The following is a 15,454-nucleotide window of genomic DNA, read 5'->3' as shown; positions in this document are numbered from 1 at the left end:
CCTTAAGAAATACTATTTACAGTATTACATTATGAGAAAATCTACTTATTTATCTTACCTGAAATGTACAAGAACGAATCTGTAATCCTTCCTGCAACCACTGATCAAGATGTGCTAAATACTGTACTGATATTCTTTTTTCTTTCGTTAAAGATGTAACTGGAAAAGCTCTTACAATTAGCTGCTCACAAGCTAAAAAATAAATTTTCTTAATAAAAAATTAGGTAAGGTTTAAAAGTTTTAAATATTAATATGACTTTTTCATTCCTCAATTTTTATTATCAATTATAAAAATATTAAAACTCATAACGTAAAGTGAGCTCTTAATTTAACTAAAAAGTGCAGAACAACCGGAGTAATTTAGGCATGGGAAATAATATAATGAAAATTTAGAACACTACAGAAAACATAAAATAAAAAGGGAGTTGAAAACATTAAGTTTAAATATTTGGGCCAAAGGTAACATATGATGGATGCTGGGATCAGTCAGCAGGTAGAAAATTGAGTACAGAGTGCCAATAGTTTTAGTTATGTATCAGAGGATAACTGGATAACATTAACATATCGTGAAAACATAGGGAAGTGCTGAAAAATTTTATTTTGCTCCTATCCTGATGAGTGTGACTGAAATGCAGGTGATTATGGGAAGAGAGTAATCAATAGAAATAAAATTCCTTAAGCTAATGATCAGTCAGTCAAGGCTAATTTCCTTTAAAAAAAGTAGTAAATTCACTTGGAGCTAGATCAGGGTTGTACAATCAGTGGAGCAGGTCCTCAAAACAAGAATTTGAAGGCAAAGGATTATTTTGTTAGCCATATAAGGTTATCTTGAAGCAAAATCAGACCTTTTGAAAATTTACAATGGTTTTTGAACTTATCTAAATAATAATTCATAGAATCTAAATAGCTCATAGTGGTAGTTTGCATTATTTACCATTTCACCTTTAGGTGTGAAGTGAATAAAAACTAGACCTTCCATATCCCAAAATAACACCATCATCAACTTTTTTGAACGAATGTCAGTATTGAAATCTTTTTAGATAAAGTATGTTTCTAGGCTACATTTTTTCACTCTCTGGATCAAAGTTATGAATAGATGTCAATCCTCAGTGACTACTATCCTCAGTTAATTTTGAACGATTCTCTTTATGGATATCTGTCAGCTGACATGAAACACAGGGGTGTAACTTTTTAAAAGTTTAGAAAATCATGGATGATGATTGAAAATGCAGAAGCATAGCTTACATTCAACTTACTTGTATATTCATCAAGTTTAATTTATTGATTACTGTTAACCATTTGTTTAACTACTACAATATTGTCATTATTCTTTTACAGGAGGGAAGGTCTACCTTTCTACTGTCCATTAGAGAGAAAAATCCTACTTTCTTTAAAAAAAAAAAAGTTTATCAATCCAAAAAACTGATCACTCATTTCACAAATTTTTTGTTGATAAATTAATTCAGCACAGAAGCATAAAAAGCTTGTACATGGGAATATGTAAATAGAATTTTACAGCATATAAAAAATATCATGTCTGACCAGGATTCAAACCTGGGACGACCAGATAAAAGACTGAGATGCCACCACACAGAGATTGGCACCAATGATTTTTGCTGGTTTCACCACTTCCAAAATGAAAATAGTTTTGCTGCTCACTCCCTTCCTTGGTATAAAATGGACAAAGGATCACTTATATCAAATTAATAATTCAAAACCCCAAATCGCTAAGAATGAAACAACAATTCCAATATGGTTATGATTTATAGTGGAACGTCAGTATATCAAAACAAGTGAATGGGAAGGAAATAAAAATTTCCCATTACTTTTAGACTTTCCTTCATATTTTAACTTTGGGAACAGGAAAACATTTATTTAACAAAATATGATGACAAAGAATAATATTATTATTTTTTGAACAAAATCTATAAGTTGTTTTTGACAAATAATAAAACTCAAATTTACAAAAAAAAATTCAAGTCAAAATAAATAAAGACTGCATGAGAGAATGTACTCGTGCAAACAATAAATTTTTCAACTAATTTTAGCATATTACAATATACTTCAATAGTGTAACTTACATTTAGATTCCCCTATCAGTAGAAAACTTCTGATTTTACATGAAAAAACAGCAATCAGTTTCTTTTATTACAAATTTTTTAAGTCACTCTTCAACCAAGCAAGTTGTAACATGAAGATGATATAGTTTAACTTTTATATTTTGTAATAAAAATAAAACATAATGTAAAAAAAAAGGTCATACCGAAAGGATCAGAAGGAGTTCCTTTAAAAATTATACGATAATTGGTAACAAATATTGCTCCTTCTGCAGGCAACAATGGTGGTCCGCCAACAATACCACCGATTCCTTCTTCCCTACCATCAGGTAACAAATAAACTCGCAAACCATCAGCCAAAGGTTCTTCACCTGGGAGCATACTTGGTGTCAAGATCTTTGGCTGAAAAAAATAAAAATTAATATCATTAAGTAAATACTCAAAAAAATTTAATATTAAATTTAAAACACTTAAACATATAACTTAACTCATTAACTTAAAATAAAGTGCAATTTGATTTACTGAATTGGAAAATCTAAAATCAACTTAAGTAAAAACAAACCATTCAAGAAAAAACGTTTTGAAATTAAACCTCTTTCCCTTAATTACCACATTTATTTGTGTTGGCAATAGAAAATCACTAATTATTAAACTCTGCATGAAACAATTACAATATATAAGGACCGACAAAAAATTTTAACACAGATAATTGCACGAGTTTTTTCTTTTTGACAGGTTTTAAAAATCTTTGAATTTTAGCCGTAACAGTTGTCCACTACCTCAAACCTTATGTAATTTCAAAATTAGGTTCATTATCATCCATATCACAAACTGAATCAGAATAAAAAAATTAAACTTTTAAAATTTTTATATTTGAATTAGTTCTAAAAAAAAAGGACTATTTGAAGTCAGAATCTTTTTTCTCCAGGTATCATATCCAGATTAACATACCAGAAATTGGTTTTATTGTTGTTGAATCATACAGTTTTAGAAAAAAAAAATCACTAATAAAAAAATATTATTTTTATTTGCAGAGTGTAAATAATTAGTTACAACACAGTGAATTGCAATTTTACACAAAACATAATCAAGACTAACATTACCCAAGTTTAGACATGTTTTATTTTTGTTTAATAAAAAAAAATAAAAAAAATTTAAACAGCCCACAAATCATCTTAACAAAATCAGAACAATCCTTTGAGCAATGAGTATGTATGTATTGTTTAGATTTTAAAATGTAATTAAATAAGAGCCTATACTATAGATGGATTTAAATTTCAAGGTTTTTAAACAAACCACATCAAAATAATTTTTAAAAAAATCTCTAAATACCTTTTGTATTGGAGGAAGCCTCTTTGATTCACGGTGAACAGCATCTAATGTTTCAACATGCATATGTACAACACCAGGAATCATTTGATGTAAACTACGTATGTGTTCTGAAGTAACACCGCCTTCTGTACCGACTTTGTCAACAAATCTAGATACCATTTTAATGACTGCTGCACCAGCTTCTCCAGGATCTTGTTCTTCAAAACCTGATTCTACATCAGCGCTATCACTTTCAGCTACACTTGATCTAAAAAAAAAGTAAATTAAAATTAATCATGTAAGAAAAGTTAAAAATCTTATGTGGATATCACATGACTTCCTTGTATGCCTATTAAATTAGATATATACATTTTTTTTTTTAAATAAAAAGTACATCAAATTTTATTTCATTAATAAAAAAATATAAAATAAATAAATATTCCTTTATAATTTTTTAAATAATCTTGGAAGTCAAAAGAAAATTTAAAGGGTAAAAGCTAACTAAAATATAAGTTAAAAATAAATTTTATAATTCCTTTAATAACCCATTTATTTAATGTTATTTTTCTATATACAATGTTTCTTTTTCACCAAAGAGCAAGCTAAATAAAAGGTATTTTTGAAAATTAGAATATTTTATAAGAATATAACAAAGTTTTTCATAAAAGTTAATATTGATTGCTCTTTTTCCCATCAGTTCCTGATAAGGTTCTCAAATTTTTTGTTAAACATTTATGAAAACTTTTTTAAGACTAAAAGATACCATGAATTGATAAAAATATTGTTCATAGACGTGATCTATATTTAGATTTAAGTGCACCTGATTATTTTTCTGTAGTTTTTAGATGGATAAGGCTGAATGTAGGTGGTGAGAATGAAGTACTATTAGTATTTTAACAGGAAATTAACAGATGAACGCATTAATAAACAGTCTTCTGTGCTGTTTAAAGCAAAAACTTTATAATATGAAAAAAAAAACTGCTGTTAATGAAGGTTTTTTATTTCAAATAGACCACAGAATAAATGTATTGTATCCAGGAAGAATCCATTCATTAAAAAAATGACAATAAATAGCCAATGAAATATTAAAAAAAAAAAAATTACCTATTAGTTATATTACTAGCACGTTCCTCATCCATGTGATTTCCATCCTGTCGGTGTGTTTTACAACCCATATCTAAAGGTACTAAAAGATAAACCATACGATTTGCGTAATGAATTGCTTGGCTGTATAATGTTGATTCTTCACTTGCAACTAATTCCCGCTGTTTTTCTGTAGTATATAAACAAACCAAACATATATAGGATTAAAAAACCAAATATAAGACGTAATATCAATTAACATTACTTACTGTAATGATACAGAGTGATTTTTTAGTCCTGTTACCCAATTTTAAATGTAATTTAAGAAAGGAAAATTTAGGTGGAATAAAAAAATGTATTTGTTACTAACAATTTAATAAAAACCTATTACATAATTGTTAAAAAATATAGTCAAAATGCCCACCCCTTGCAGTTATACATGCACGAACTCTTTTCAGCATATTATCAGAAACCTTTCTAAGAGTTGAATTGGAAATATTCGTGATTAAGTCTGTAATATTGACTTTGAGTTCATCAATGGTGTGATGATTGTGTTTGAAGGCCTAGGACTTAATATAGCCCAACAAAACGTAGTCAGGAGATGTGAGGTCTGGGGACCTTGGAGGCCATAAGCCCTTGCTTATTATTCGATCATCAAAGAACTCTTACAGAAAATCCATGGTTTCTCGAGACATGTGGCATGTAGCGCCGTCTTGCTGAAACCAGCAATACTGTTCTTGAGGTTCCAGGAGGGACACAAATTGGCCCACAATATTCCTGTATACTTCACCATTTACTGTCTGTTCGAAGAATATGGGTCCGACATTACAATGACGAGATATCGCACACCAAACACCAATTTTTTCAGGATGCAAAGATTTGTCTTGTAAAGCGTCAGGATTTTCAACCGCCCAAATTCGACAGTTTTGACTGTTCACATAACCATAGAGATGGATCCAAGCTTCATCACTAAAGAACACTGTGTTTAAAAATTTGATTTCGTTATCATTTACGAAAGACCTAAACCAACAGCAATATTGCAATCGCCTTGTTTAAATCTGGAGGCTGAAGCTCTTGGACTAATCGTACACGATACGGATACAATTTCAATTTTTTAGCGGCTTTCTGAACACTCGAATATAACAAACCAACTTGTGTGGAAAGTTTTCGTAAAATTTTTCGTGGAGAATTGAACAATCTTGTTTTCACATTCCCTAAAACGTCATCTTCAAGCGAGTTGGTCGACCACTATGTTTTCTGTCGCAAACACTACCTGTCTCTCGAAATCGGTTTGCTAGCCTAGTAATTGACATTTTTTCTGGCAGAGGAACACCAACAAATTTAATTTGAAATGATTATTTTACACTCGTGTACGATATCGTAGCAAAATATTGTTCAAGAATGAAAACTCGTTGTTCTATGGTAAAAGACATTCTGTTCGTAACAAGACTGGAAAAGGCACAAAAGTTTACACAGCTCAAGGAGAATCAACTCACACTGCCATATCTATACCGGTTGAGTAGCGCTACCAACTTTCTGTCACAAAACAAAATTTCCCTTTCTTAGAAAGAAATTACCATACATTAACAATTGGTAACAGGACTAAAAAATCACCCTGTAGAATAGATAAACTCAACAAGAGTGCAGTCTCAAGACTACACCAAGAATAATTTACAAAAATTTTAAACTCTAGAAAATTATACTCCAATTTTCATGAAATATCATAAACAATCCATATCAATCATTTGCATGAGTGACAATGCGTTCAAAAACAACTGACCGATTGTGTATACTATTTTTTTCTAAACTGAAAAATCAGAACGGTTTGCAACTAACTAATCTACTTGCAAAACATATAAAAGTATTCAAAAACAACAATATTATAATGTTCACACTATGTTATGCAGAGTGTTTCACCAGGAAAGGAATATTTCAGGAGATAATTCTAGAGCTAAAAATAAGAATAATAGTTATACAAACATAGGTTCTGGAAATTTGTTCTTCTTAAGTTACAGCTGCCGAGATATTTTGTCCTGATTTTTCCTCTGTTGACAATATAATGCAATACTAAAATTTTTTGAAGACCAATTAAGACAAAAAAATTTATCATTATGTTATATGATATGGAATTAAAAGGAATTGTTTCCAGAACAATATTTATGGTATTTTATGAGTTACATAAAACTCAAATCAAAAAGCACAATTATAATACGTTTGAGAAAAAATAACTTGGTTTAATTGTCATAAAACTTAATAACAAATTTAAGAAAAATTTAATTCAGAGAAATTGATGAAAATAAAGTAAATAAATAAAAAAAAAAATAGTTTGTTAAATTTGACTAATTAAAATCAAAACTAAGATAAAAAATTGTGTAAATAAAATAAACAAAAACCCGAATTTTCATTATTAAAGTTAGTAAAAATTTAATTGATTTACTTCAATGAAATAAACTTCATTAGCTTCCAATGAAAGTTAAAAAATTCTATGATTAAAATTTATGCTCTTCTTAACTTATTTTCAAAGATTTTGAGTGGCTAAAGTCAAACCATGTTCATGTTCCTTAATAAGGGCAGCAGTATTTAAAATTTGAGCAATCAGTTCAACTCATATTAACTGAATTTACAAACCTCATTTTTTATTCAACCCAAAAACAATAATAATCTTTTAGAATAAAATCTGGAGACATCAATAGTCAATTAATTTTCCAACAAATGTTAAACATTTTATAACATGATCAGTAGAATGTGGAGGAGCTCTATCATGTTGAAAATACATGTCTATTTTTTTTTTTTTTGAAGTGGGATATTTTCAGATAGACAAAAAATTCATTCTAGGTAATGCAATCCTTAAAAGATGATATTCTAATATAAAAGGGCCAATTCACTGATTATCTATTATGCCATACCACATGTTAATTCGTCTGATTATTGTTAACAATTTCAGGTGTTGTTAATACTGTCGCACATAAGCTTACAGCTTATCTGTAAATAGCAATCAAAAATGTATACAGTGATTCAGGGGTGTACCTTACATATATGAAGAATAACAGATCATATTCAAATCAAATTTCAATTCATTTAATCAGTAATGTCGACAAGTTTGTCAAAGTAATAAAATTCAATTGAAAATATTTCATAACAATGAGCTGATTTGTAAACAGAAAAGACATTCAATTATTAGCTTCTAATTTTTTTCTACTAGCTTGATCTTTCTTTGCTTACAAATGAAATCAAATTTCTCAAACTATCATTTGTTTTTTAGTAACTTTATTTGTCAACTGACAATTTAACTGAATTATTTTTACACTAAATGTAACAAATTATGTTTCCTGACTTAAATTTTTTTAAATTTTTTATTATTTTTTAAAAAATATTAGAGATAGAGTTCTGGGAACCATTTTTTTAACATAAAAAGACTTAATTTTATTTTGTTTATTTGTTTTTTTTTAAGTACACAAATCCATCTCTTTTGCATTTTCACTAATTGCGGTTGTACTCATTCGTAATTTTCTGAAAATTATTAACAGAAAAAACCCTTATTACACATGTACTTATGTACACGGTCAATATGAGTCTATTCATCTCCTAAAACAAACTGTTTAGTTTGCAAACAAATTTCCATTTATGTTATAAATTTTGTGAAATATTCACAAAGGAAGAATGTGAGAATGAAACAATATAAGATGATTGTTTGTTGTCATCATCAAGTGACAACTTAAAAGTTTCATGTAACAAATTAATTTCATAAGTTACAAAACTGAATATCTATAGATATACAATCATACTATACAACAGAAGTTTATTTATTTAAATCTATGTGATGTAGAATCAACCATTACAATAAGAAAAACCACAGATTATGATAATATTGAATAATCATATAAGGTAGGTTCATGGAATTAATATATTTTTCAAAAATCTGCTAACATGAAAATTTTATAGTACATTTCCTGCAAAGATGTTTCTTTGGCAGCTACATACTTTTGTAACATCTATAACACTTTTGGAAATATTACTGGAACTTGTTTTGAAATGTCATCCCCAGCTGCTTCATTGCACTTGCAATCACATCATCAGCATTCTTATTTCTTTTCCCCTTCAGAATATTTTTTCTCCTCAAAGTGAGATAACAAATAAAAATCAGCTGATCCCCAGTTGGGGGAGTAGTTGCTCCACGGTTATTACATTATGTCATGTTAGGTACTCTTTGTTAAGTATGGATAAATTTTGGATTGTCATGCAAAAGAATTCAATTTTTTGTTTCTCATTTTCCAGGATGCTTACTTTTTACTGCATCTCATTAACAATGCGCATTCCCTTATTCACTGTGTGGCTGTCAGGAATTAATTCCTACTGAACAATATCCTACAAATAAAAAAAACTTACAACATAATTTTTCCTTATCTCCTACCCAAACAAAATTTTCACGACTACAAAGATGATGTTGATTTCCACTCTGATGACTGGTGATTTATCTGTAGATCATACAAAAAACACCGTCTACACTTAGAAAATTTTCATTTTGATCAGCTATAGAAATGAGATTTCCTGCCAGTGATATGCGACTTTCTTTCTGATCTGCAATGACATTTTTAGAGCAACGTGTAGACGAACAAAATACATGTATAAATCATTACTGAGAATACTGCTGTGGCAACTTCAGATTAATATCCTAACTATTAATACTACTTTTTTGATAGTTTTCTTCTGTCACTTTGAATAAAATTTTCAATATGCTCAATATTTTCTTCATATGTTAAGATAGGTAGGTAAGCTCCTACAACGAATCTTATCTTCAAAACACTAACATGACAATCACTAAAATGTAGACGTTCATATTTGTGCACTCTTCAATTGCTGACCTTTTTTAGTTCAACATACAAAATAGCTTCATTTCAGCTTCATTATTGTTGTATGCAGATAAATCATGATATTATGAGTACTGCCAACATAAAAACCAAAATTTCCTTTTATCACTGATATTATTATTATTATTATGAGGCAATTCCAGGAACTTTTTGAACTTACCTTGTATATACTACTATAGTATTTATATTTACTTTCTAGGCTAAAACTACGAAAAAAAATTCAAACCTGGATCAATAGAAGGCCACTTTCTCATTTGTTCAGCAGCAATTTCTAAAGCAGAAGGTTCTTGAGATCTTCCTGTATGGATTGGTTTTCCACGATCCTTCCAAACAAATTCTCTACCCTGTTCCATAAAAATTATATATTTTTATACTAATGCAATACTTTTATTCAAATTTTAAATAGAATTTAAATAGATGTGCAGAATTAAGTCCTCTTAGCACAAGCTAATAAAGTTGAATCCAATCAACCATTTCTATTAAAGTGTTTAGCGGTAACTACGTTTTGCCACTACAATTGCACTCCATTAGCTACTATTGTTATTGCTGCTGCAACACAGTAGATTTTTTTCCATTGTAATATTCACTTACACCTATTGAAAAGTTTATCACATGCTTCTTTAATCTAAGTATTAAAGATAAAACTTTAAATTGTCTAATTTTTTTTTTTTAAATAACAACTACTGTAAGCCAAATTATCAAAGTTATAAAATAATTTAGTAAATGTTTTGTATTGTATAACATCCAACAATTACAACATTAAGAGAAAATATTTCATGTTATGAAACAATTTTTTAAGTAGATGTTGCATCACCTGCAGTGGACATTGAATATTACTGTTATAGTAATCTAATTTTGTTCACTCACATCTTGGGAGTGACTTTTCACAATTTTTTAAATTTGTGACAAATAAAAAATAAATATACATTAAAACATTTACCGAGTAAAATATCCATAGACATTTATTTATTCATAGATAAATAACTAAAACTTTTTTACTATTTTAATCAGTCAAATATAAGGTATGTTTTTAAAGTAAGGTCTATCTTGAAATATAAACAAAACTGATAAATGTAAACAAACTTACCAAAATTAAACATCAAAATTACATTTATTTAAAATTTTTCTAGTAGCTACCTTCAACTTTGATATCAAAATACAATTTTGATATTTCACTAGCTTTCTTATTCCACCTTCAAGAAATTTACCTGTCCAGAACTTAAAACCCCCCGCAGTAACACTATTTATCAATTCAAAGTCATCATTGTCAAACCTTTGTGATGTAAGCCACTGTTTATGGTAGAGAAAAAGAAAATAATCACTGGGAGTTAAGTCAAGATTAAAGATAGATGACTGAACATTTTCCAACAAAATCTTTTCAACACCTTTAATCTCTGATTTCCCATGTATGGCCGGGCATTGTCATGAAAAAAAATCCTGTGGGATAGCATACCACGTTTGTTTTTTTTATAGTTCTTATATGAGTTTTTAACATTTCTGGTACTTACGTATTAATGCCACCGCAGCTACAGCTTTAGGTTATGTTGACTTCGTGTACTGACAAATCGTACGTATATCAAAATAGTATCAAAATATGTATTTAATTAATACATAAGTACCATTTCCTAATACCTATTAGCAGTCACAGTAGTTCTGCTAACACTAAATTTGACAAGTAAGACACCCTTTTGTCTCTAAGATTCTTTACTGAACTTTCTTATATTTAACCTTCTTCGGTCTAAGAGATGAAAAATATTGTCATTGCATTGACTGCTACTTTGTCACTTTGTTTGAATAAGAAATCCAGGTTTCATTACCGATAATAATGTGGTCAAACAATTCATCACCTTCATTTTCATAACACCACAAAAATTCATACGCAGCACCAAGACTTTTTATAGCCCAATTTTTCAGTGAAAAATTCATAAATTAAAGATCATGAAATATCAAAGACAATTGTGACATGGTGAAGCGCCAGCTTTCTCAATTTTTTTGCCAATTTTTTCAATCAAACCATCTATTGATAACTGGCTGCTACAGCCTTCATTATCACACTTCTTGAGTAGCTTTTCAGCATCACTCATAATATTCAGACTAAAAACATCACAAATATGACTGTGAATTTCAGCCTCCCGTTAAAGCCAGTCAGGGCTTGGAACAGAGGGGGGGGGGTGATGTGACAACCCGAAGAAACACAAGGCATCTTCCCCTACAAGGTTGGGGTGAGAATTTCACTCAGGATTGATGTTTACCATCAGAAATTGGATTATCTTCATACCTCACATTTGATGGGATCAAATATTGTTGCACAAATTATAAGTGGATGAATATAAACAACAATAAAATTACTATAATATTTTCACTAACAACTGACAATTGATTGAAATAACAACCTATCCAAGTGCCATCTGCTTACATTGTGTATACAGGCAGCAAATTCAAAAGAGATCTTACTTTAAGAACACGCCTCATAAATATGTAGACTATTTCACCTATTCAATAAAAAAACACAAATTATGATTCAACATAAAAAAGATCAATTTCTATACATAAATAAAAAAAAAATCTGATTACCTCACGAGGACTAACTGGGCTAATTGCATTCTGGGTTTGCAAATATAATTGCTTAATATCATGTTGGACATCCTGGTAATATGCTGCTTCCCAAAACTGCTGATTTTGCCAGACAGAATGTTCCTAAAAATAAATAAATAAATCTTCACTTTTATTGCTTCATGTTATGCAATAATCTGGTTTCAACAAACTGATTAAACATTATATAGAAAAGTAATTCAAGACATTTATGTAAACATTTCATGAGACGTTGCTAAATAAACCTGTTTTTCTTTTCACTTATAATTTTTTTCCTACACATGTAACATATATAAAAAAAAATTCCAGGTATACTTATTTTACAAAGATTGCAAAATTAAAGTGCAATGCAACACTTTATTTTGTTAAAATAATGAAGTTTTACAACGAGATTTTTGTATTCAATGAACATAAAAAAGAAAAAGCAGTAAATAGTTGTATTCTTCTGCTAAAATGCAAATTTTTAAGCTACTTTAAGACCAACTGTTCTGATATTCTAAAGCTTTTAAATCTTTAATATTGCAGTTTTGTAGTCCTAATTTTTGTTAGTAGATTAATCTTAAACCGTGGAATATATTAACAGTAAATTTCTTCAGTTTTTTTGTTATCAATAGTGTTATTTTTAAAATGATTAAACTGATTAAACTCTCTAATTTACTTTCTGAATCCATAAATAACATTAAAATATGACATCATCATCTGGTAAATGTTGACAAGTTGTAGATGCACAAACATTATATAAACTTATCGATATGGTTGAATAAAAAGTAGATGAGCCCATAAATAAAAGTTGTGTAAAATCTACGGTTGGATAGTTCAGCTTAAAAGTGGTTTAAACAGAGAAGTGTCTCATTACCCATACCATTAAAAACATCCAAGGATGTTGATTTCACATAAGAGTAAAATAAAAATGTAAGAAAAAGTACCATACTGTATTTTATTAAATGATGATATTGTTATATGGGGAGTCAAAACTGTATTTAAAACAAATTAGGACATCTAGATTCAAGATATTAAGATAATGTAATGAAGATTAGCAAAGAGAAATACAGGCACAAAGATGAAGTATAGGCACATCAGAGTTAAGTTAAAAAGAACTAGGTTTTACTTTAGAGTAAAAACAGTATAGATAAATATAATTTTTTTAAATATCGTAAAAAATATAATCTGTTCAAACCAAGTTAAGATGTTCGAATACCTTCATCAAATGAACAAGGAACAAACTGTTTGGAAGATGTAGGAACAAAAAACATCGTAGTTAGGTAAAAGAGAGCGACCACAGAAACAAGGAACGGGTAAAGTCAACAAGGAAGTGGGAAAGAATGTGTTTTAAAGGAAGTGGTTTCTTAAGAGACTTAGGAAAACAAATAAAAACATCAATCTTTTAACCATTGAACGGGAAAAATAACCAAATAAAAAGTTAGCTAATATCAAATTGGATCAACAAATGGTGTATTCTGATGTGAAATTCGATTCTGATAACTTTCAACTGAGAAGGTTGCTTAATGCCTGGATCAACTGACATTGTATGCATACAAAACATGAATAAAACGAGACAAAATTTTATTAATAAAAAACTGATGGCATGAAAACTACACAAAAGGAATACAATTAAAGAGTGACTACATTGTTCCAAATCTGATAAAAATTTAATTTTCAATTATTTTAGCTTAACCCTTTGAAGACCACTTGATAATTTTTTAGTCAGATTCAGTTTTATGCTAAAAAGATTAACTGGAGACTTTTTGTCAATATCATTTTATATGAGAAAGACAATTTGGAAAAATTTCATCACTGTCAAAATGAGGTTGGTACTGATCACAATGTTTGGTTGTCATGGCAGACCGCTTATGAGAAGAGGTTACGTTTGTTATTGTACACCCACAGGACATCGAAATTAATATTTGGACAGTAAACAAAAATAATTATTATATTTAACTTATTGACTGTTTATGTTTTTATTTTTAGAGAACATTTAATCCATGAAGGATTTAATGGATTAATACACCATGCAATGAACAACATAAAGGTGTTCATTGCATAATACGTAAATATCAATCATTCATTATTGTTTTGAGTTGGACATGAAATCATAGTTCATTCAGAGTGAAAAGAAATGCTTTATTTTATTTATATAATTTTTTTTGATTAGCCAAGAGCATTGTGTGTTTATCATGATTTTTAGTTATTTGTGACATTCAGATCGTACGTAACACTATACTTATTTCATCTTAGTGTTTTGTTTTCTTTGTTCTAACTATACTTATCAGTGAGCTGCTATAATAGACAAAATGAGCAGTGTATTTCACACACTATATGAAACTGATTGGGAACTTAGGGATGTTCAATCTGATAGTGATTTGTGTACAGAAGGTTCTAATGTAAATTTAACTATAATTTATCAACTTCTTGCCAAAAATCATGATTCCTATATAAAAACGGTTTCTTTATTTTCAGTTAAGAGGCTTCAAACTCATTTTTTTTAGTTTTTTATTTCTGTTTTTGGTTTCTTTAATCTTTAGAAAATTTTTCGAATAAGATATGACCACAAAAAATATATCTAGTTGATAGTGCGCATTGGTTTTCCTACAATTAAAAAAAAAAAAAAACTGCTACAAAATAATGGTAATAAAAATTTTTATAAATATTTTAGCACAAGTTTACAAATAGTCACCATAAGGCCTATTAGTACCGTTTTTTTTACCAACAATAATATAAGCACGCAATCTTTTTTTAATCATTTCAAGAAAAGATCTAGTCCACAAAGGGTTAATAGAGAAACGTCCTATACAACAAAGTAAAATTACCAAAGCAACATAAATATTCATATTAATCACTTAAATTACCTGTATACAAGTATAAGCGAACTGAATGACACCAGTACACAGTTTCCTACAGAATGCTGTTGCAAGAGGCAACAAAGCTGCAGCAACACCAAACTCATCCATGGAAGATCCATCCTAAAAAAAATATGGTAGTAGTAGTAAATAAGGTAATAATAGTTTAGTAATTTTATGAATTTTTAACAAACATTAAATCTGAATTAAAACATGAGAATAAAAGCAAATCTCTTATATACAATATTATTTCTGTTTGTCAATGGTCAAAATAAAATGTAAGATTTCTCATTCATATACTACTGAAACTAGTTTATGTGTATTATATATATATACACACACATAAAAAGTAAGGTCAAGGCACGTTTTTAAAATAACGTCAGTTTTTTTTTTTTTAATTTGCCACCTATATAAGGAATGTAAACAGATGGCACTTGCGCAGCTCAGTTATTTCAACCAACACTTAGCAACAATAGTTTAGTGATTTTGATTTTATGGAATGGAAGGTTACTGGGAGAGTTTGTATCTGCCACTAATCTGAAGAACCTGGACGAATGTTCCTTGCTGCTGTTGCCTTTCATTTAACAGGTGGGTCATTATTTATTTAGTGGCAGTTATAGTTATGTTGTTTTAATTATGGACGGAATTGTTATTTGCTTCTATGCTCCTTTAGACTGGTGAGAAATTGTTGACCGGCACTGATCAT

General features: G+C 29.1%; 1 protein-coding gene across 1 annotated transcript in view; it reads right to left on the bottom strand.

Moving 5' to 3' along the window:
* Positions 1-15,454, bottom strand: part of Sbf (SET domain binding factor) — a 145,991-nt gene that overhangs the window by 49,248 nt on the left and 81,289 nt on the right. The window contains exons 12-18 of the mRNA XM_075378127.1: positions 14,758-14,871; positions 11,894-12,016; positions 9,546-9,663; positions 4,473-4,641; positions 3,390-3,636; positions 2,264-2,459; positions 59-192 (exon numbers count right to left, since the gene is read on the bottom strand). Coding sequence (XP_075234242.1) covers positions 59-192; positions 2,264-2,459; positions 3,390-3,636; positions 4,473-4,641; positions 9,546-9,663; positions 11,894-12,016; positions 14,758-14,871 — 1,101 coding nt within the window. The remainder of the gene's footprint in view (positions 1-58; positions 193-2,263; positions 2,460-3,389; positions 3,637-4,472; positions 4,642-9,545; positions 9,664-11,893; positions 12,017-14,757; positions 14,872-15,454) is intronic.

The sequence above is a fragment of the Lycorma delicatula genome, chromosome 11 (assembly GCF_047948215.1).
Source record: "Lycorma delicatula isolate Av1 chromosome 11, ASM4794821v1, whole genome shotgun sequence".
Classification (NCBI taxonomy): Eukaryota; Metazoa; Arthropoda; class Insecta; order Hemiptera; family Fulgoridae; genus Lycorma; species Lycorma delicatula.
Note: the sequence above shows the minus strand (reverse complement) of the source record. Positions and strands in the feature narration are given on the sequence as shown.